At 39.9% G+C, this 21,922-nt stretch overlaps 1 protein-coding gene across 1 annotated transcript in view; it reads right to left on the bottom strand.

Moving 5' to 3' along the window:
• LOC139570940 (AT-rich interactive domain-containing protein 5B-like) overlaps nt 1–19,756 on the bottom strand; it is a 72,190-nt gene extending 52,434 nt beyond the window's left edge. The window contains exons 1-3 of the mRNA XM_071393291.1: nt 19,694–19,756; nt 19,164–19,418; nt 10,118–10,352 (exon numbers count right to left, since the gene is read on the bottom strand). Coding sequence (XP_071249392.1) covers nt 10,118–10,352; nt 19,164–19,418; nt 19,694–19,714 — 511 coding nt within the window. The 5' untranslated portion in view covers nt 19,715–19,756. The remainder of the gene's footprint in view (nt 1–10,117; nt 10,353–19,163; nt 19,419–19,693) is intronic.
• Nucleotides 19,757–21,922: the final 2,166 nt, after the last annotated feature.

Here is a 21,922-nt window from a genome sequence, read left to right as displayed (position 1 = left end):
CAATTGAGCAGCTGTAATCTTGGATCATAATGATCATGAATGAGTTCATGGCCTATACATTTTCCGTGCATCTAGAATATAATTGATGAGAGTTTTCCTTTAAATATATCTTTAATGGGACACAGAGTTCTCATTTGAGCCAAGATTTGGAATTGGGTCAGAGGGAATTACATGTCATTCCTGATTAAACTTGCTGTGTATATTTCCTCAAAGCCCCCCCCCCCCCCCCCCAATTGTAAAATCATGGCAGATCACTGAGGGCATACAGAGTATAAAAAAAGAACATGACTTAATATTTCAGTTAAAGACAGAAAGAAAGGGGAGTAAACTACAGACTATTGAGGACATGCATGTTTCCTATTCTAAGGACTATAATGAGAGAAGAGGGGGTGGGGGCTGTCACTCAACAGAGCCCATTGTGAATTCCTGTCATTATGTAAGAAACTCTCATATTAGCAGATCTGTACAGGGAAGCTTAAAATAAACAGTAGATAGGCTAAGCCAACTGGAACTAATTAAATAATTACATCCAGTACAATGAACAATTTACATGGATGAATGTAAGAACAACTACTGGAACATTTATTTCCAATAACGGAATAATATTAGTGCCATATTGATGAAACAATGTTGTTTTTTGTCCCCAAAATGTAAAACCTTGAACAGTTAGATATACAAATATTCATATTGTCGTGCAAAAATAATATTGTTGTGTCAAAATAAGATTGGCATAAAGTGCCTCCAAAAATCCATGATGTATGGCTAAAAGACACTGCAGGTGCACAAAGTAAACAGAATAGTGGGTCAATTTCCGCAACAACTAAGAGCGTTGAACGCAAGGCTAAACTTCTTAGCTGTTTTGGTCCCGTACCTACCACGCTCTAACAACGTGAAGGGAACCCATGCACATGCGCAGATACTGTGTGTGACTGTGTGAGAGCGGAATCTTGCATCTCGCTCATCGCAATATCTGTGGTGCTGCTTGTGGCAACGTCATTTCGCTGAGTCCACCTTTAAATATCCACATTATTCAATATGATTTACAAATACTGAAACTTTTCTTAAACAATGTCAGTGGGAAGGCAATCATTGACCCTGAGTTTGACAGCACTAACAACCCCCCACTGACAAAAATGACTTTGTTCCTGTGCAGTGAATATGAATGGCAAAGCTGTTTTTGCAGTGTGGGATTTTCCCGCAGTGCTGTTCTGATTGAATTCCAGCGTGTAACTGTAATCTGCACAAAAAGACTGCAACTGGAGCAGCATGAAATGCATTCATAACACAGATGGACTAATATATGTTCTCATGAAATATTCAATGATATTATGGTGGGATGATGGGCTGGCAATAAAAACTAAAGGGCAAGGCATACTGACTCTACGAGCCTTGGCAACCTATATAATAAAAGCCACATTGTATATTCGCAAACAAAGTGAATGCCCTCAAGTTGAAATTAATAATGTCACTATGATGGCTTTAAGAAAAGGGTGTGTGCGTGTGTGTGTTTGGTTCTGTGTATGCGTGTGTCTGTGTATCGTGTCTGTGCATGCATGTGTGCATGTTGATGTCTATTTATCCAGTCTTTTTCTGCTCAACTTTAATGAAACGAATCCAATAAAGATAACTTGATTAGGGAATCTTTGAGTGGAGTAATGCTCCCTCTATGTGTCTAGCTGTTTGGGATGGCTTTCATGTTATAGGAGAGATCACATCAATAACAGGTATGTTGTTTCAGAGCTGGTTAATGGACAGACAAAACCCTTCATTTCCTCTGTGAGATCACCCCTGGGTTCCCATTGTTTAATAGTCCACCAGAAAAGCCTCTCACCCCCTGAAGCACACAGGTGAAAACAGCTTGAAATTACAAACATTATCTGACATTTTGAAAGAAAATGAAATGAATAAACTGGTTTTGCCATCGGAATCCAAATTTGATTACAAAGCACATGCCTGCTAGAACGTGTTTTTCTGGCCCATTCAAATTCGAGGCATGCTCAAACGCTCCCCACATCTAATAGATTTTTCCACCCCGCCACACAATTTACTGCTTACAGATTTAGAATTATTTGGCTTCCGGCCAAACTTCAGTCATAAGGGAATTAATGATATGAGCAGATCAGTGAGCGAAAAACAGCTTGTGATTCTCTCTACAACAGGTTTGAAAATAATGAAAAGGACATGCCCATAAACCAAAACCCACTGCTATCAGAGTCACACAATCAATAGAACACTCCATTGAATTACTTCAAAGCTTAGGATAGTTCAAGAATTTGTTTGAGGAAATTGCATAGGGAGAGAAAATGACAAAGGGAGCGTATGGCATCTATCTGATTAATACACAGTTGAATGAAGAATATGCTTTACAACAAGACATCCTTTGATTTCAAATCCATGCCTTTGTCTATAGGATCACAATATATGTGTCATAGTCTGTTTCCTCCCACAGTATAATAGAAAAGCTACATAAACTACAATCATATGTTTATTACTGGGATAATTCAAGCTAGAGAAAGAAATCTGGTTTCTATTCTCTTATCATTCCGTTGACCTCTCTCTGAAAGATAATGCGAAGGTTATAATCTATAGACTGTATCAATTCAAAATATTTAAACTGAAACATTTTCTGAAGATTGCCAGTGGCAGCATCTGGACAGTTATAAATAATGTATAATGCTTTATGCACTGGATTAATTATATTTATATGGAGCACCTGTGAAACATACCATTTTCATTCAAGTAGGAATGTAAATGTTGTTAACTAGAAAGCAGCATGGTTGACTGTTCTTCCTGTAAATAATTTAATCATCGACCTCCAGCTAGGTGAGAAGAGAGGGGGGTAGAGAAAGAGTAAAAAATGTGACCTTGCACAATTCATGTCATCATGTCACAGAACAAGTCTTTCTGGGTGAAAGAGCTGCAGTTGTGAAGAATGAATCATGACCCAAATGATCCACACATGTTGGCTAGATGGCTAGATGCAGATACTGATGTCACAGTAATATACTGCATGTATACTGCATGTAAAAAGCTTGAAGTTAAAAATATATATTAAAATAAACATCTTAAGCCATATGTCTTTTGCCAGATGTCCTGTATGGTAGAGATCCCATATCATATTATTCTTGTAACAACACATTGAGGTTTCTCCTATATCTTCCCCAGAAATTACATCTTTGTCAAATAGAACACAGGTAGTCCGTTCAACACCAGATTATATTTGTACAATCTCTTTATTCCTCACTGTATTACACAACATCTATCAGTCTCCTGTCCAGTCCACTGGAATAGAACAAGAAGAAACCAATTTTGACAGGCCCAAAATTGGGACAGTTCTCTTAGGGATCGATGTAAACTTTCCCTGCTAAGGCTGCATGGTGGAATTGGTCTCTTTACACCTGCAAGTCCAGATAAGTGTAATTTTGCTCTTAACCCTGACCATTTAGTATGTGGAGAGCCTTGAAAACAGTTCATTCTTCCTCAAGACGGCACTTGAATTATAATAGCCATCTCCACTCTCACTCCACTCTCACTGTAAAAATAATCACTGTAGTCGATGCGGCGCTCTAGCTAGCAGGCAAGGCAAGGGCACTGTTTTTCAAATTAATTACAGTGGAGATCTCGGGTTTTCCTATCCTTTGTGATCAGAGCACATAGCTTAGTTGCTATAATATCACATCATATAATTCACATAAACAATAGCACTGTGATTCTGCTATTCATGACACATTTGTAGAGAGCATTATTTAAGCTTTCCATGCACTGCACTTCTCATTGACTGTCTGCCAGGAAATATTTGGATGCACTAGCATACAAAATGTTTCCCTCGAACAATAGAACAGTGTATTACTATTTAGCGCACAATTGATTTCCATGCAATCTCTGTCAGTATCCTGTTCTTTCAATGAATAAATGGCTCTGATATATACTGTAGATCATCCATGTTATGAATAGAACTGATAAAGCACGAAAGCTCTATCCAACAATAAGAAACTCAATGACTTATAAAGAATAATTTCCCCAAAATATCTAAAATCAAATAATGATTCAGAAGCTTTAACAAAACCTACATTGCTAGCGGCAGGACACTCGTGGAAAGCGTGCAATATCTCTTGTTGATTCATATTTCATTTCAATCATCAGCTCATCACAGCCATATAGCTATCCAAACTGCAGCTCACTGGAATAGCGTGCCTTTGTTGAATGATTCCTCTCTTATCGTTAGAAAGCCAATGGCAGGCAAGCGAGGGAACACATGCCACAGGGCTAGGGCTGCTGGTGCCCTGCCAGGGGAGTTCTGCTGACCCGGCACATTCAGCTGGCAGCCAGTGAGAGACTCCACTGGAGGGACAAGTGCATTTACACAGCCTGATGGAGTCATTAATGGCTACATCGCTCATTAGCATCACACAGACACAGACAATATTAGAAGGTGACGAGACTGACATCAGAAAAATCGATACAGCTTTTTTTGTCCCTCTGATATTTTCTGCTATTCCTATTACACAATCACCACAAACGCATATATAGAGAAGCACTGGCGCGCGCACACACACACACACACACACACACACACACACACACACACACACACACACACACACACACACACACACACACACACACACACACACACACACACACACACACACACACACACACACACACACACACACACGATTCCTCATGTAGTAGAATGACAAAGCGGCCATTATTGATTCTCCAATCCACTTTCTGTATGAAAATGTAATGATATAGAGTGTGTTCAAGGGCAATGTAACACTCATATGAAAAAACAAGCAAACTCTCCAGCTACTGGAGGATATATGCATCATACACAACACCCAAAACAATAATAACCATCAATAGCCCATTCTGAAGGGCTTTTTCTCAATTTTCTTTGTCTATGTTGTTTCTTCTTTCAGTTATTCTCTAGTCAAATGTTTTTTGGTAGTGTAAAAATTATTTTTTGAAAAACATTACAGCAGTATCTCTAGAAATCCCAAATTGATACAACTATGTGTGACAAGACCTTCTACTTGTATTGACGTCAATGGGAGATATTTATATGAAGACAGGAAGTACTCTGTTAACTATGAATTAAAAGAAAAACATGAAATTGGAGTTAGAGAATGCAGAATGTGTCATTAACATTCTATGACAATTATGCTACTTCATCTGAAGGGGTAAAAACAAAAATATACTCAAAGTCCTTCACATTTCTTCTGTTTAAATAAACCAGCAAATATGTAATATCTGCAAGGATTAGCATGACTCATCAGCCTCCTTTATATCTTGTGATTCATGTTCTGTTCAATGCAGCAGTAAAATACCACAATGAGCAGTGTTGAACCGTGAGGGCCTTCTATGCCTTAAGAGAAGGCCTAAGGATTTATGAAATAATTGTCCTTTTTTATTTAATCTTTTCAATAATATTTTAATGATGTTCTGAATTAAAGATGCAGTCCGGGATCTTAATTAAAACCCCTTACACTGGCCTCCCGAGTGGCACAGCGGACTATGGCACTGCATCGCAGTGCTTCAGGTGTCACTACAGACCTGGGTTTGATCCCAATTTGGGAGAAAAAAAGGGGGTAAAATACTAAATAAAATCTAAAAATTCAAACCCTTACACGCATGGAAATGGGCCTATATGGATAGCTTGAAATATTTCTAAAATAACTATAAAAAGCATATGCATGACCATGGTAGCAATTGAAAGAGAAATCTTTATCAGACCAAAAAGTGAGGACACAACAGTTCAACTGATACACGACTGAATCCAAACATTACACTGTTGATTTTATGTGCATTTGACATTTACTCTACCTTTCACAGCATTTGTCAACAATCAAATCTGAAAATAGTCTGGATACATTCAGTAACATAATAAGAATATTGTTTGAATGAAAGGTCTAACTGATGTCTTAGTTAGGCCACGCACCTCTCCAAACTGGCCACGCACCTCTCCAAACTGGCCATGCACCTCTCCAAACTGGCCACGCACCTCTCCAAACTGTGCACGCACCTCTCCAAGTGTGCACAGTTCCTAAGTAATTTCAATGCACTTTTATGACTCAAGGAAAGAGCCTTCAACTATAAGGTGCTTTTTTGAGCTCTCCTAGCTTTTCCGTTGAAGAACTGAGGCAAGCACACTTGTAGTTTTTTGTTTGGAACACAGCCCCCACCATCATACAATTACTGTTGTTGTTTACGCAATCAAAAAATATTATAAATCACAATCTGGGTAAGGTGGTCATCATTCGAAAGCTTATTCTATTGCCAACATGGCTAGCTAAATCATAAAATATGATCTTACAGTGTGAGGCATTCACAAGGCACTTCAGACAAACAGACTAATTTTGTTGCGCATAAAATGGACATTTAAGTACGTGTTCCTCAGCAAAATTTCTTCACAATATGACAAACATAGGCTCCTTCTGTTCAAGAAAACTCAGGGTATACAGTTGAAGTCAGAAGTTTACATACACCTTAGCCAAATACATTTAAACTCAGGTTTTCACAATTCCTGACATTTAATCCTAGTAAAAATGCCCTGGTCAGTTAGGATCACCACTTTATTTTAAGAATGTGAAATGTCAGAATAAAAGTAGAGAGAATTATTTATTTCAGCTTTTATTTATTTCATCACATTCCCAGTGGGTGAGAAGTTTACATACACTCAATTAGTATTTTAGTATTTAAATTGTTTAACTTGGGTCAAATGTCTCGGCTAGACTTCCAGAAGCTTCCATAAGTTGGGATACACCAGCTCTGCCATTCCTCCTGACAGAGCTGGTGTAACTGAGTCAGGTTTGTAGGCCTCCTTGTTCGCACACGCTTTTTCAGTTCTGCCCACACATTTTCTATAAGATTGAGGTCAGGGCTTTGTGATGGCCACTCCAATACCTTGACTTTGTTGTCCTTAAAGTATTTTGCCACAACTTTGGATGTATGCCTGGGGTCAATGTCCATTTGTAAAACCCATTTGTGACCAAGCTTTAACTTCCTGACTGATGTCTTGAGATGTTGCGTCAATATATCCACATCATTTTTCTGCCTCATGATGCCATCTATTTTGTGAAGTGCACCCATCCCTCCTGCAGCAAAGCACCCCCACAACATGATGGTGCCACCTCCGTGCTTCACGGTTGGGATGGTGTTCTTCGGCTTGCAAGCCTCCCCCTTTTACCTCCAAACATAACGATGGTCATTCTGGCCCAAAAAAATTGTTTCATCAGATCAGAGGACATTTCTCAAAAAGTACGATCTTTGTCCCCATGTGCAGTTGCAAACCGTAGTCTGGCTTTTTTATGGTGGTTTTGGAGAAGTGGCTTCTTCCTTGCTGAGCGGCCTTTCAGGTTATGTCGATATAGGACTCATTTTACTGTGGATATAGATACATTTGTACCTGTTTCCTCCATCATCTTCACAAGGTCCTTTGCTGTTGTTCTGGGATTGATTTGCACTTTTTGCACCAAAGTACAATAATCTCTAGGAGACAGAACACGTCTCCTTCCTGAGCGGTATGACGGTTGCGTGGTCCCATGGTGTTTATACTTGCATACTATTGTTTGTACAGGTGAACGTGGTACCTTTAGGTATTTGGAAATTGCTCCCAAGGATGAAACAGACTTGTGGAGGTCTACAATTTTTTTCTGAGGTCTTGGCTGATTTCTACTGATTTTCCCATGATGTCAAGCAAAGAGGCACTGAGTTTGAAGGTAGGCCTTGAAATACATCCACAGGTACACCTCCAATTGACTCAAATTATGTCAATTAGCCTATCAGAAGCTAAAGCCATGACATAATTTTCTGGAATTTTCCAAGCGTATGTAAACTTCTGACCCACTGGAATTGTGATACAGTAAATTATAAGTTAAATAATCTGTCTGTAAACAATTGTTGGAAATATTACTTGTGTCATGCACAAAGTAGATGTCCTAACCGACTTGCCAAAACTGTAGTTTGTTGACAAGAAATTTGTGGAGTTGTTGAAAAACTAGTTTTAATGACTCCAACCTAAGTGTATGTAAACTTCCGACTTCAACTGTATATAGTTGATACTGTAAATGACATGAGTTTTCAAATATGGAAATGTGAAGTGCACATGTGTTTGGCTTGCTTGTATGACATCAAAGCGGTATTTATTATAATCTTCAACGTCTCATCTTTCAGAACAAAGACTCGTCTCGATTTACAGCATTTCCATTACTCAGACAACAACAAATGTGCAAAAGTAGCCAATTAGAAGGAGGAATGGGGAATATTCAAGTCGCGCGGCGCTCAAGTTTATAACAGCTGTCAACACGAATACAGCGCTGTGAAGCGGAGAACCTGCGCTCTGACATGTGTAGCATGTTACTCTACAGCCAATGCGTTCCAATTCAGGCGCTTATCAATCACAAAATCTGTAATTTTTAACATGTATTCCGGATGACAGGGGTATTGAGTGGAAAAGGCTACGCACAACAAATTCGTAACATATTGTACAAATTGGATTCGTAACATATCATACGAATTGCAAAAAATATATATTTGTTGTGGATGACGTAGTACACAATTGGATGAGAATGTACAAAAATCGGGGACCTGTTTTGGCTCGTGAGTAAGACTTTCAAAACTACTGGCTGAAATTATAGAATAATTTTCATATCTTCAGTTTGTGTTGGAAAAGAAAAGGGTTAACACTGAAAAGAAAAAAATACCCAATCAGGATTTTTCTTCAGCAGTCTCCGGGGAGATAAATCTAGCTATCTAAGTCAGCCATTGGCTGGGACCTCAGAAGCTACACTCTTAGTAAAAAAATGTGCTATCTAGAACCTAAAAGGGTTCTTCGGCTGTCCCCGCAGGAGAACCCTTTGCCAACAGGTCGTTGCGCAATAGCAAGCACGGTCTAACTAGCTAGCTTTTGTTGTAGGCTAGTGTGCAGCGGCTGCGGCAGGTGTTATCGAAGAGGATGTTGTTGCTAATTTGTTAGCTTTGCCCTTTTCAAAATGAACTTTCAACAAGAAGTTAAGTTTCAAATTATTGTCATCTGGTAAGTGGAGGGCTCCTGAGTGGCACAGCGGTCTAAGGCACTGCATCTCAGTGCTAGAGGCGTCACTACAGACTCCCTGGTTTGATTCCAGGCTGTATTACAACTGGCTGTGATTGGGAGTCCCATAGGGCGGTGCACAATTGGCCCAGCGTTGTGCAGGTTTGGCCGGTGTAGACCGTCATTGTAAATAAGAATTTGTTCTTAACTGACTTGCCTAGTTAAATAAAGGTTAAAGCTCGCTTGCTGTTGTTAGCTCTCTTTGAAAACAACTTGTGTGTGAAACATTGTTGCATTTAAACTCTAGATTTTGTGTGCTGAATGTGAAAAAGGTGTTTACAATGGGAAGTAATAGTTGTACATATCGACTGGGAAACACTCCATGGTGCGTGCTGCATATTACAGTCACTGTCCTTTCAGCATCACAAACCTGTTTAATCTCACATCCTTTTACGTGTCACTGTTTTCTCTTTTGATGATAGTGTGACAGTGATGGCATTAGGTTACCAGTTTGGTTGTTGTTGCTGGTAGCATTGTCCATGCGGGTGCTGCCTCTGTGTGAGTGGCATCCCGAAGCATGGCTCAGCCTTAGGCCTGTTTGATTCAGTTGGGCACATTAACTGTTGCTATATTGGTACAACGTGTTGGAAGATTATTTTCCCCCACTGAAGACCTAGGTCCAATAGCCACGGTTCGCCACTGCTACAATGCAGCTATCAAATACCTCAATGACATCAATGATACAAATGAAGGATGTCAGAGGTCTGAGGCAATTATACAGAATGTACATGCAATTATAACTGTACAATTATGTAACATGAGCAAAAAGAAATGCATAATGAAACCATTTTGAATTGGTCATACATGTATTATTGTGCATGTGTGGCTCTTCTAGTGATGTGTAATCCAAACTGGTAACTATTTATACAAAGCCTCCATCTATAAGAGGTTTATAATTACACAGTTATAATTCCATGTATAAATTATGTCAATCATAACTCAGAATTCTAGTGCTTGTTCAAACTACAGATCGACAGCCACACAAAATACCTTGAAAGACAGGAAAGATGCTGTCCTTACCCAGTTGAGACCTCTCCCTTTGGATGTCTCTGAAGTTGAGGCCGCTGGTGAAGGTGCTCTCCCTGTATCTGTGGAGGGCCTCTCTGTGTCCGTTGGTGCCCAGCTCCCTCAGGACAGAGGGCTTCAGAGGCGCTGCCCGCAGCCCGTGGGACCATTCCGAAAACTCTGGGACTGTCCACTTCACCAGGTCCTCCAACCGAACAATCACCTTCTCTGACACAGCAATGACCTCATGCTATAAGAGAGACAAGAGAAGGAAGGGGGATACCTAGTCAGTTGCACAACTGAATGCATTCAACCGAACTGTGTCTTCCGCATTTAACCCAACCCTTATGAATCAGAGGTGCGAGGGCAGGGAGTGTGAGGTCAGGAGGAAAATAACTACCATGGATATGTCAACTCCTAACACCACCTTAAGACTAATATAATAGTTACTATTAGAGATGGCGTCATAACTTGCAATGGTAACTAGGGTGAACTTTTCTAAGCAACCTTTTGTTCAAATGTAATATTCTAGAGTCTACCACCCTTGAACAAGTTGTTTTCCAATAGCTTTTTCAATCTTTCCCTTTTGAGGAATTGCAATGAAAAAATTGTAACATAGAAATGTTGAAATGTGGTTTCATTTTGAGGAGTAATGGGCGCTGTTGTGCTTGTTATCGGGCCGGAGTGGTACGAGATTGTTATTAAGCTGCGGAATCTGGAGGACAGATGTGTCCATCTGGAGAAACACACTTTTTAACACTTACCTTGCATCTGTCTGTACACCTTTCCCTTGAAGCTACCTTTAAGCATTCACACACACGCACGCACGCACGCACGCACGCACGCACGCACGCACGCACGCACGCACGCACGCACGCACGCACGCACGCACGCACGCACGCACGCACGCACGCACGCACGCACACACACACACACGCACACACGCACGCACGCACGCACGCACACACACACACACACACACACACACACACACACACACACACACACACACACACACACACACACACACACACACACACACACACACACACACACACACAATCTTTTAATTTGCCACTTTCTCACAGCAGGAACATAATCCTGCAGCAACAGGACATTTGAATTATTGTGTGGATTCTAATTTATGTAGGGGTCGACACATTATTTGTTAGGGCAAATCAAGTCTAAAATTTGAAAGCGGAAATTACAAACTTAAGAAGCCTTTTTAAACCTCAAACACACTTCCAGTTTGCATTTCCTGCAACAGGGTGTCAAATTAAGATCCTACATCTGTACAGTGCCTTTACTACTCTTCATACAGAGTAAATTTGCACAATCCTCATTCCACTGCTAACAAAACTGAGTTAATCAAAAACAAATCGGCAAATAAGAAAAGCTGTAATGGTTAGCTTCCTATAGCAGTGTCTTCTCAGTAAACGGAAACATAAGACATTCGCTTTTGTCACTCCTATAATGAGCTGTCAAGTGGTGGTTGGTTGGTGGTTGAAACTGTTTGCGTGCTGGCGTGATGCAAGGAAGCCTCTTTTTTTTTTAGGTACACATTTCCATAACATAGACCTCCATTTTAGTAACAATCAACAGCAGAGAGCTGAAATTTTTAAGCAGTGATGCCAGCAGCCAAAAATCCTCTGGAATTCTTACTGTGCTTTGAAGCAATTGCCTACGTAAACATACTAAACTGGCAAATCATAGGGGATATATTATATTTGATACTACGTCACTCAGAAGATTTCACAATGGATTATGTATTTTGAGTGAGTGTATTCATAACATACTTTATAGCTTTCCTCACAGAAAGTATTCTCTAACATCATTACATTTTATGTGACAGGTGTGGGTGCCAGCATGTAACCAACTATCCTGTTTTGTAGTGACATGAGTTAGTTAATGAACAGACCACACATTCAAATGCAGTAAAACATCCACACTGAGTTACCATAAAGAGTTAAGGTACTGATAGTGGAAGGAATTGGAAGATAAAACCACCAAGCTGCATATATAGGTCAGAGGTCTCGTGAGGCTACCAATGGAAAGAAGTGACACTTCAAATAAAACAATTCACAAGAGGTTGCTGCTATATCATTTCATGCTCTTTATCATACGATACAATAGGCTTACAACAACCTTAGATGTTTATGGAGCAATAATATTACAATGTGATTTATTACAAAAGGTTCATGATTAATAATATAGGACATCAAGAGTGAAAGAAAGGCAATATGGTCTGTTACAGAGTCACGGCAAAAGAAATAGTGGAGGTACGCCGTACCGGTAAATGTGAGACTATCACAATTAATAAAACATGCCCAAAAAACAATAGGCTATTACACCTTAATTTAACATTACTGCATGTCAGCCACATGAAAAATGTGCGAATTGACTGGAAACTGGGTGGTATACGATCCAAATTGGGTTGTGGTTTGAAAAGAACACATTTTGTCAAGGCGGAGATGAGTGGCCGAGACCGAGGCATGCATGGACAACAGTCGATGCATCAATTCAGGCCTAATGTAGGCCTAATGTTAATCGCAGAATGGCATTACAATACACACTGTGTTTTGTAACTGATGTCTCTTTCCATTCATCAAATTGCAGGTGCACTGTTGGGGTTTGGATGTTGAAATTATTTTCTGAGTGAACGAATGTGCACAGGTAGCCTACCTATATAATGACTGGTTGTGTTTATGCTACATTAAAAGGCATAGGCAGCATGTCCATAAGGCTAGGGGAAGCTAAACTTTCTCTAAAGTAAATGTAAGTGCCAAGATTCTATAGCCTAATTAGCTTACTCCTGTCTATACATAAATAAATACAATTCAAAATAGGCTACTACATTTACATTTACATTTAAGTCATTTAGCAGACGCTCTTATCCAGAGCGACTTACAAATTGGAAAGTTCATACATATTCATCCTGGTCCCCCCGTGGGGAATGAACCCACAACCCTGGCGTTGCAAGCGCCATGCTCTACCAACTGAGCCACACGGGATTATCTACTACACCAGAAAGCATGATTTGGCCATAGAGGATCATTTGCTTAAAAAAAATTGCATAGCCTACAGTTAGAAGGGCCCGCAATTTGGGCAGCGCGCGCTGCAAATACTAAATAGATCCTTGTTGAGTTGCGACTGTCAGTGAAAAGCAGAGAGACCCAGCTAGGCATATAACAATATTTACAAACAGAATCACATTTAAAAAAAATTAAAAGCATATGGCTATTGCTGTAAAGAGATGACAATGAAAAGTGTCTATTAGTTATCAAAATCCATAACTTAATTGAGCAAACAGTAGCCTTTCTTATTGGCACCGGTGGAGAACATCGGCCATATCCCCGGTGAGTGTGCATATTCACTGTCTTTATCATTGGGTCAGTGCCACTTTTGTTTGTTTTTGGACAATAATTTCCTCCTCCAGGATAGATGGACATCATTGTATTTGTGTCTCCTCTTTTCGTAGGCCGATTATACGGATCAGACAACATCGTTTTTATTGATCTGTTTGTCAGTGTCAGCAGAGTAGGCTACCCTGTAATTTTTGTAGTTGGATTTTTTTTTTTTATGCGTGCGTGCACTTGGGTGTTCCATACCTGTAAGAAATGTAATCTACTTTAACCCCTGCAGGACATACTGGATATGACCCCTTTTTTTAAACTTTAAAACAAATAATATATGAGCGCTTATATAACATGTATGGAATGTCAACTGTGTAAGAGCAATTAACGTTCCCAGGACTACTAATAAATGATACAGTATATCAATTAGGTGATAATGAGTCATTAGCCAGTTTCAGATGTGCTTGAAGCTCCAGATGCATTGACATGAAGCAAAGGTCACAAGGGAAGTCTATATGTAATGTTAGGAAGACTAGATCTAAAGAGCAATCTTAGCGTCAAAGCAATCTAAAGTAGAGTTGAAGGCCCTATTGACTACAGAGAAACAGTGTGCTTTTATGACTGTTAAAATTCAACAATTAATGCTACTACACAATAATTGCATGATCTGTCAAGTTCCATAAAATCCATATTATTCCATATCATTCCGTAAAAAGAACACCACCGTTTTTGAACTGTAAGGGACATTCCTTAATGTCACCATTGTAGGGCAAAGTGGTACATTGGTTGGACAGGTCTTTCAGTTAAGAGTCAAGAGTCCCACAGACAGCCCCTGTCATGCTGAGAAGGTTTCAGTCTGGTGGCTCAGGGGGTCAACCCAGGAATTCCTTGGGCCAAAAGGAGATTAGTAATTGAGTAATGGGCATGGTGACATGAACAATGCTCCATGGTGCGCTCGGCTGAGGGAGTGAAATGCAATATGAGTTCATTATCTTTCCTCCTGAGCACTGACCTTGGCTACAGTGTCTCAAAACAAACTCAACTATCTAAAAAAAAGAGGCCAGGAGATGCTAGTGGGCTAATATATTCTACTGGGACTGTTTTAAAATGGAACTGGGTTAAATAGTTGTTTTATGCCTGCAATCTATATGCCTGCAAGATATTGGCGATCAGATATGCTATAAACTATAAGCAGCTACCATGTTGTTTTGTACAGTGTGTCATTTCAAAAATACTTAAAACACACAGTACTGAAAACTATCTGACTTAGTTTGACTGTGGGGTGTGTAATCAAAGACTAAATAATATCAGGCTGAAGCAGTGCTATGAGCATTCACTAAAGAATGAAAATATGCTAAGTACATTCAAACATCTCATCTGTGGTTTCAGTTCTCTAAGGTTATAATGATCCACAATAGCTTGGGGGGTAGAGTCATGCATTATGGGAAATGTTTGATGTTAGTGGTTTGTCAATGACAAGGTGTAAACCAATCCAAATACCACCAATTTCTCACGTGTGGAGGGAAAAGTCACTGTTATAACACATCATTACATACAGTATATCAAAGAATAGCAGAATATAAAAAACGAATTTATGTGTATGGAAATAACATAAACCAGAATGATGTTTTTGTCTTTGAAGTGCATGACATCCAGTTTAAATTACATTTTAAATTACCACCAGTAATGCCATAAAACAAGATAATAATTTACATGTATTTTAGAAACGCAAAAGGAATTCACTTGAGGGCAACGTTCAGACTTAATGGCTCCTCCCTCTCCCTCTGCCTCAAATTCCTGTCATTGTTGAATGAATAGGGTGATTTGGTGTCATGCTCACTAAACAGTAAGCATCTCACATACACTATATATACAAAAGTATGTGGAAACCCCTTCAAATTAGTGGATTAGGCTATTTCAGCCACACACGTTGCTGACAGGTGTATAAAATCGAGCACACAGCCATGCAATCTCAATAGACAAACATTTGCAGTAGAATGGCCTTACTGAAGATCTCATTGACCTTCAATGTAGCACTGTCATAGGATGCCACCTTTCCAACAAGTCAGTTCGTCAAATGTCTGCCCTGCTAGAGCTTCCCCGGTCAACCTTAAGTGCTGTTATTGTGAAGTGGAAACGTCTAGGAGCAACAACGGCTCAGCCACGAAGTGGTAGGCCACACAAGCTCACAGAACGGAACCGCCGAGTGCTGAAGCGAGTAGCGAGTAAAAATGGTCAGTCCTAGGTTGTAACACTCACTACCGAGTTCCAAACTGCCTCTGGAAGCAACGTCAGCACAATAACTGTTCGTCGAGAGCTTCATGAAATGGGTTTCCATGGCTGAGTAGCCGCACACAAGCCTAAGATCACATGCACAATGCCAAGCGTTGGCTGGAGTGGTGTAAAGCTTGCCGCCATTGAACTCTGGAGCAGTGGAAACGCGTTCTCTGGAGTGATGAATCACGCTGCACCACCTGGCAGTCCAACGGATGAATCTGGGTTTGGCGGATGCCAGGAGTACGCTACCCGCCCCAATGCATACTGCCAACTGTAAAGTTTGGTGGAGGAGGAATAATGGTCTGGGGCAGTTTTTCATGGTTCGGGCTAGGCCCCTTAGTTCCAGCGAAGGGAAATCTTAACGCTACAGCATACAATTACATTTTAGACGATATGTGCTTCCAACTTTGTGGCAACAGTTTGGGGAAGGCCCGTTCCTGTTTCATCATGACAATACCCCCGTGCACAAAGCGAGGTACATACAGAAATGGTTTGTTGAGATCGGTGTGGAAGAACTTGACTGGCCTGCACAGAGACCTGACCTCAACACTATCAAACATCTTTGGGATGAATTGGAACGCAGACTACGAGGCAGGCCTAATCGCCCAACATCAGCGCCCAACCTCACTAATGCTCTTGTGGCTTAATGGAAGCAAGTTCCTGCTGCAATGTTCCAACATGAAGTGGAAAGCCGTCCCAGAAGAGTGGAGGCTGTTATAGCAGCAAAGGGGGTTCCAAAACCATATTAATACCCAATGATATTGGAATGACATGTTCGACGTGCAGATGTCCATACTTTTGGTCATGTAGTGTAAGTCGTTATAACACCTTCTATTGAGTTATTGTTTGAATATCTGGACCACCAGATAACATAACTGGAAAATTACTTCTGCAAACATACTCCCTCCAGGAAAATCTGAGAAAAGCAAATAAACAATATATCATCTGATTTCCCTACAAACATGTCCCAAGCACTCAAACACAACCAGTATGGATTTTTGCCTTGAACCAAAGCTGATTCTGGACAGATTCCACCATTTATTTCTACTGCAATCAATAAAACTGCTGCAGTCACTGCTTTCCTACCTCACTGCTTTGTCATTTATAGTAATAGAGTGGAGAAGCAGTGACATCCGAGATAATAACAAATTATTAGCTTATGATGCAAAAATACCACACTACTTGCCAATTTTCCATTTCCACGAAGGGTACCTAGAGTACTGCAAAGATAAGGCCTAAGCAATTAGCTGTAGCAGCACTTTGGCGGTTGTAGCTGTAAGTGTTATCTAAAACAGCTCTCTTGAAACATGAGCCAAATAAAGACAGTGTATTGAGCCAACATGTACCGGAGGGGGGCGTTAGGGCAATACCTTATACTGTGTCACTCAATAAGTAGTTTAACGCATGTGACTGTTTTGCAATAGGTGGTTCTCAGACCACAGAATGCAGAGAGACAAATAGAGGTTGTATGATATTCACAATGGGTGTGCCACACAACACAATGCCTTTTCACATTAGCATGCAGGCATTTTTTAGCTAGTGGAGTAGAGGGGTTGTCAGCGAATGCAAAATGAGCACAGTAGGACATGGGTTTCTCTTGTCCCTGCCTACACTGGGAGGGGCGAAGAGCATACAAATACCCGAGCCAGAGGGGAAATGACATAATGCGTTGAGCATTGAACTCAAGAAGGGATATCCAGAGAGATTTATAACCTTCTTTTATCACACGGAGGAAAACACTTATTGTACTCATGACATGTGCACATTTGTGCTGTAAATATGTAGTCTTAGACATACCCATTAGTCAGAGGCTATAACTACGAAGTAAATCTTAGAAATTGAAAGCTGTCTCAGGCTATGCAGATTTGCATAAATATAATTAACTGACTAGTAATAACTGCAGCCAGTTTACCTGTTTGAGTAAATGTCCAATGTAATCTAAGTAGAGCAATTTGCTTTGAGGGTCAAGTTTAAAATCACATTTAATGGGGTCATGATTTTGGCATCAACATCACAGTTTTAGATATCATCATATGTTATGTCATACTCTACTTCAGCTGTGCTGTAGGCTATAACTATCAATTTACCACTACCAACACTCTGGAGTCACTCTGTCGTTTGATCCTGGAAGGAGTCAAATAATATTGTCCAGATATCCAATCATGTGGATGTTACCGCTTTACAATGCAAATCAGGCTTCTCAAGGGGTGGGGCTGACTTGTCCTTATTGCAGAAGTGTGTTTCTAAATGATGGACTGTGCATGCACTCAATGTAATTACAAAGTCATTACATTGTGTAAAGGATAATGCAAATGAAGGATTTGGATGATCCTGGTTGAGTAAAGAAGAAAAAAGGATTAAGTTACATTTATTCATAGCAACACCCACTATAAATACCTTTCTCATGAAAAGGAAATGTGATAGCTACTGTATTACTCAAGAGGAAAGAATGCTTACCATCAGCAAAGGAAAAGACGGTTATGTTTGCATTGCTAATGAAATACAAACCAGGCTTTGTCCTCCCTAATGGCAACTGCAGGCATATTTCATGTGACCATAAAACCAAGTGATCGAAAATGTGATGTTGTGTCGAATAGAGTATTTGGGTAGGTTACAGTGGCATATAGAAAATATGTGATTGTTTTATATACTGCACAAGAAAAGCATATACAAAACTAACCCAAGCTTTTTCGCTCTCTGCCACGCGCTTATGAAATGTGATACAGGCGTCATATTTGGCCACTTAGCAAAATGCCTCAGTTAATCATATTGCTAATGCCAACATATCGGACTACAGTAAGTGTCCTTTTGTATTGCTTTGGCATTTCGACCTGTCCTGATCCTCGGGTAAAAGGGCAGTACATTTGATCTGACAACAATATCATATCGTTAGGAATGCGAATGATTTTATAGACATTTTAAAAATTATTAAGTAGTTAGACATGTTAGCACTCGTTTTCAATAGGTCTGTGCACTTATTCAGCAACCATTCATATGCTATGATGAAAGACTCTGTTGTTGAATCTAGAAGTTGTGATCTCATGCTTTACCATTTCGCAATTTCCTCCTATATGTCACCCATCATGAAATAAAATGACAAACGCTGGATTCGTAGGCTATAGGGGGTTTTCTTCCCCTAATACAATTATCCCCGCACGAGCGTTATTACGCACAGCTGGATAAGATTGAACTGCACATTCAGCAGTCGACACAATGAACAAATAGGCTAAGTAGACAATAACACAGTAATAGACACATGCCGTTTGTGATGGATCAATGTGGGAATCACAAATGCATGCGCATATTATACAATTAATGACCAATGCAGAAAATGCCACATTGATTTATCAACACAGAATATTTGTTAGTCTATACGCTGTTATTCATTTGGGAGCATAAGGCACGTCGTGAGAGCAAAAGAAGGTTATTACCTCTCCATGGCTAACTGTCCTTCCCGAGGGAGTATCTTCGGGTAAGAAATAAAGTTTTGAGCTTGATAAAAGTTGCTTAGTAGTCCTTTCCTCCCACAACAGCTGTAGCTCCGCTATGCAAATCGGATCCCCAGGCTTACATCTCACGAAGAAAAAGTCTCCGAGGGACAGAATTCTTGGTTTACCGTCCCGGTGAAATTTAAACGCCTTGTAGAATATATATGGTCCGTGTAAACCGCAAGAAGAGCCTACCCACTGTGGAGAAAATAGCAAATAACAACTTAATTAATGACTTATTCATATTCAATAAATGAGGAAACCCATTAAATCGCACGACATGCGCAATGACTATGGCTTGACAAATCCTTAAATAACGCACTAATAACACCTGACTGATTTAGAACCATGTAACTATATATTTAATATGTAAAAACAACAAAACATACAAGTATTGTAAATTAGCTGTCTCCAAATTGTTAATATTATGCGAAAGTAGAATATGTTGGTGTATGATTATGTTAGTACGTTACCTTCGGTGAGTTGGGCTCCATCTCGACGTTCTGAATTGATTAAACTCAACACGCTCTCCAAACTTGTTGGATTGAATGGATTGCCGAAGGTCCTGTAAGGACCCTATATGTTTTAAGTTCAAAATCAGTTTGTTGTCAATATAGAACACTTGTAAAAATATTGAGTTCTTCCAAAATTACAAAAAATGCATGGCTTTTTTTGCTGTGCATCAGTTAAACGAATACAAATCCACAGTAGATAATCGTGTACCAATACAATCGTCCGTATTCAATCAGGAAAACCACATATGCCTATTACTATCATTGAATACATGGAATTCGACAAATATAACTATGGAATTAACACTGTGCATCAGTCCGATAAATCCTCAATAGTGTATTTAAGTTATGCGCAATGGAAACATTTTTGTTACCATATAATTGTTGTTGTTTTTTATATGCAAAAATATTTATTCCAGGACCTGTGTAAAGATCGTTTGTATGAAAGAACATTTCTCACATTAATGATATAAGGGCGCTCGCTCTGGAAGCCTTCGAGAAACAATGTTACACTCTGAACTACTTACAAAGGCTATCAAATGTTTCCTCAAATGTAGTCTAATGTGGGAACAAAGACGTTCGGTTGTGCTCTCGAACGACGTAGATAATAAATAATAAGTGACAAATGTTCAAACACAAATTTGGCCAAGCGTCACGAGAGCCTATTGAAATGTATGAAGCATGCGATTATGCTGAAATAACAAGCAACTCTCTAGGTTATAGGTTGTGCATAGGCTAGTCTACTCTCAATTGTGCTGATGACCGATTTGCAATAATCGATTAGGAGGACTATTAATGTCAGTGCCTGAGACAGATGTCTGAGATGTGAGTCTTGTAAAACGTAAGATATTTTTCAATGCTTTTATAAATAGTTAAACCTATAAACTGTAGGGGAGCCCGGGATAACACTTTTGATAGTATTCTCTTTTGCACAGTTTGAGGTAGATATTTCTTACGATTTGTGCAAGTTCCAAACAAATTCTAATTAACACGATTGTCAATGGTGACCGTAATTTGAAGTATGTTAATGAAAAGTGCTTATTGAAGGGGTCATTCACCGATAGAGCCTTTTCCAGTCGCCAGCTGTTTTTTTCATTCGTTATCCACCCTTGCCCTCCCTTTACCTGAGAAGCAGCAACATGACTGACACCAGCTATTTTTAAATGCAGTTTTATGCAGTACGCTTTTTCAAATTTTGGAGGCAGGGCATATTGATCCCATTCCAGTTATCAGCATTACTTTATTTTAAAAAAATGTATTGGGAAAAATGACAAAGAATTATTCAGTGGATAAGAAGCCACCAAAAGATAAAAGGACTGACATTATACAGTAGGCCTATGCAAGATGAACCTATAAATTTGATCCCCTAACATTTTTGGACAATATCTGCTGGAAATGGGGTATGGCCTGCTTCAGTATCTGTGCATTATAGATGTTGACAATGAGAATGACCCGTCAGAGTATTTTTTCCCCCGTTGCTTGTACATTTTTTGGGGAAGTACATACCGGCCGTAATGGGATTAAATTAAGATAGTTGTTTAGAGAAACTCCATATTTGGTGAGTTACGAACATATTTTTACATTATAAAGCTTGCAGAGCTGTCTAATGGGAGTTTGAATGAAGGTTACTCACATAACCACGGATCTATGAGCTAGGGACTATGCTGGTCACTCAATGAGATTATATCTATATCTGGAACTAAGCACCTCACTCTGCAACTGGATCCTGGACTTCCTGACGGGCCGCCCCCAGGTGGTAAGGGTAGGTAACAACACACCTGCCACGCTGATCCTCAACATGGGGGCCCCTCATGGGTGCGTGCTCAGTCCCCACCTGTACTCCCTGTTCACCCATGACTGTATGGTACATCACTGGGGCCAAGCTCCCTGCCATCCAGGACCTCTATACAAGGTGGTGTAAGAGGAAGGCCCTAAAAATTGCCAAAAGACTCCAGCCACCCTAGTAATAGACTGTTCTCTCTGCTACCGCACAGCAAGCGGTACTGGAGCGCAAAGTCTAGATCCAAAAGGCTTCTTAACAGCTTCTATCCACAAGCCATAAGACTCCTAAATGGCTAATCAAGTGGCTACCCGGACGATATGCATTGTCCCCCCCACCCCCATTTTTACTCTGTTGCTACTCTCTGTTTATGTTCCATGCATAGTCACTTTACCTCTATCTACATGTAC

The sequence above is a fragment of the Salvelinus alpinus genome, chromosome 3 (genome assembly GCF_045679555.1).
Source record: "Salvelinus alpinus chromosome 3, SLU_Salpinus.1, whole genome shotgun sequence".
Taxonomy (NCBI): Eukaryota; Metazoa; Chordata; class Actinopteri; order Salmoniformes; family Salmonidae; genus Salvelinus; species Salvelinus alpinus.
Note: the sequence above shows the minus strand (reverse complement) of the source record. Positions and strands in the feature narration are given on the sequence as shown.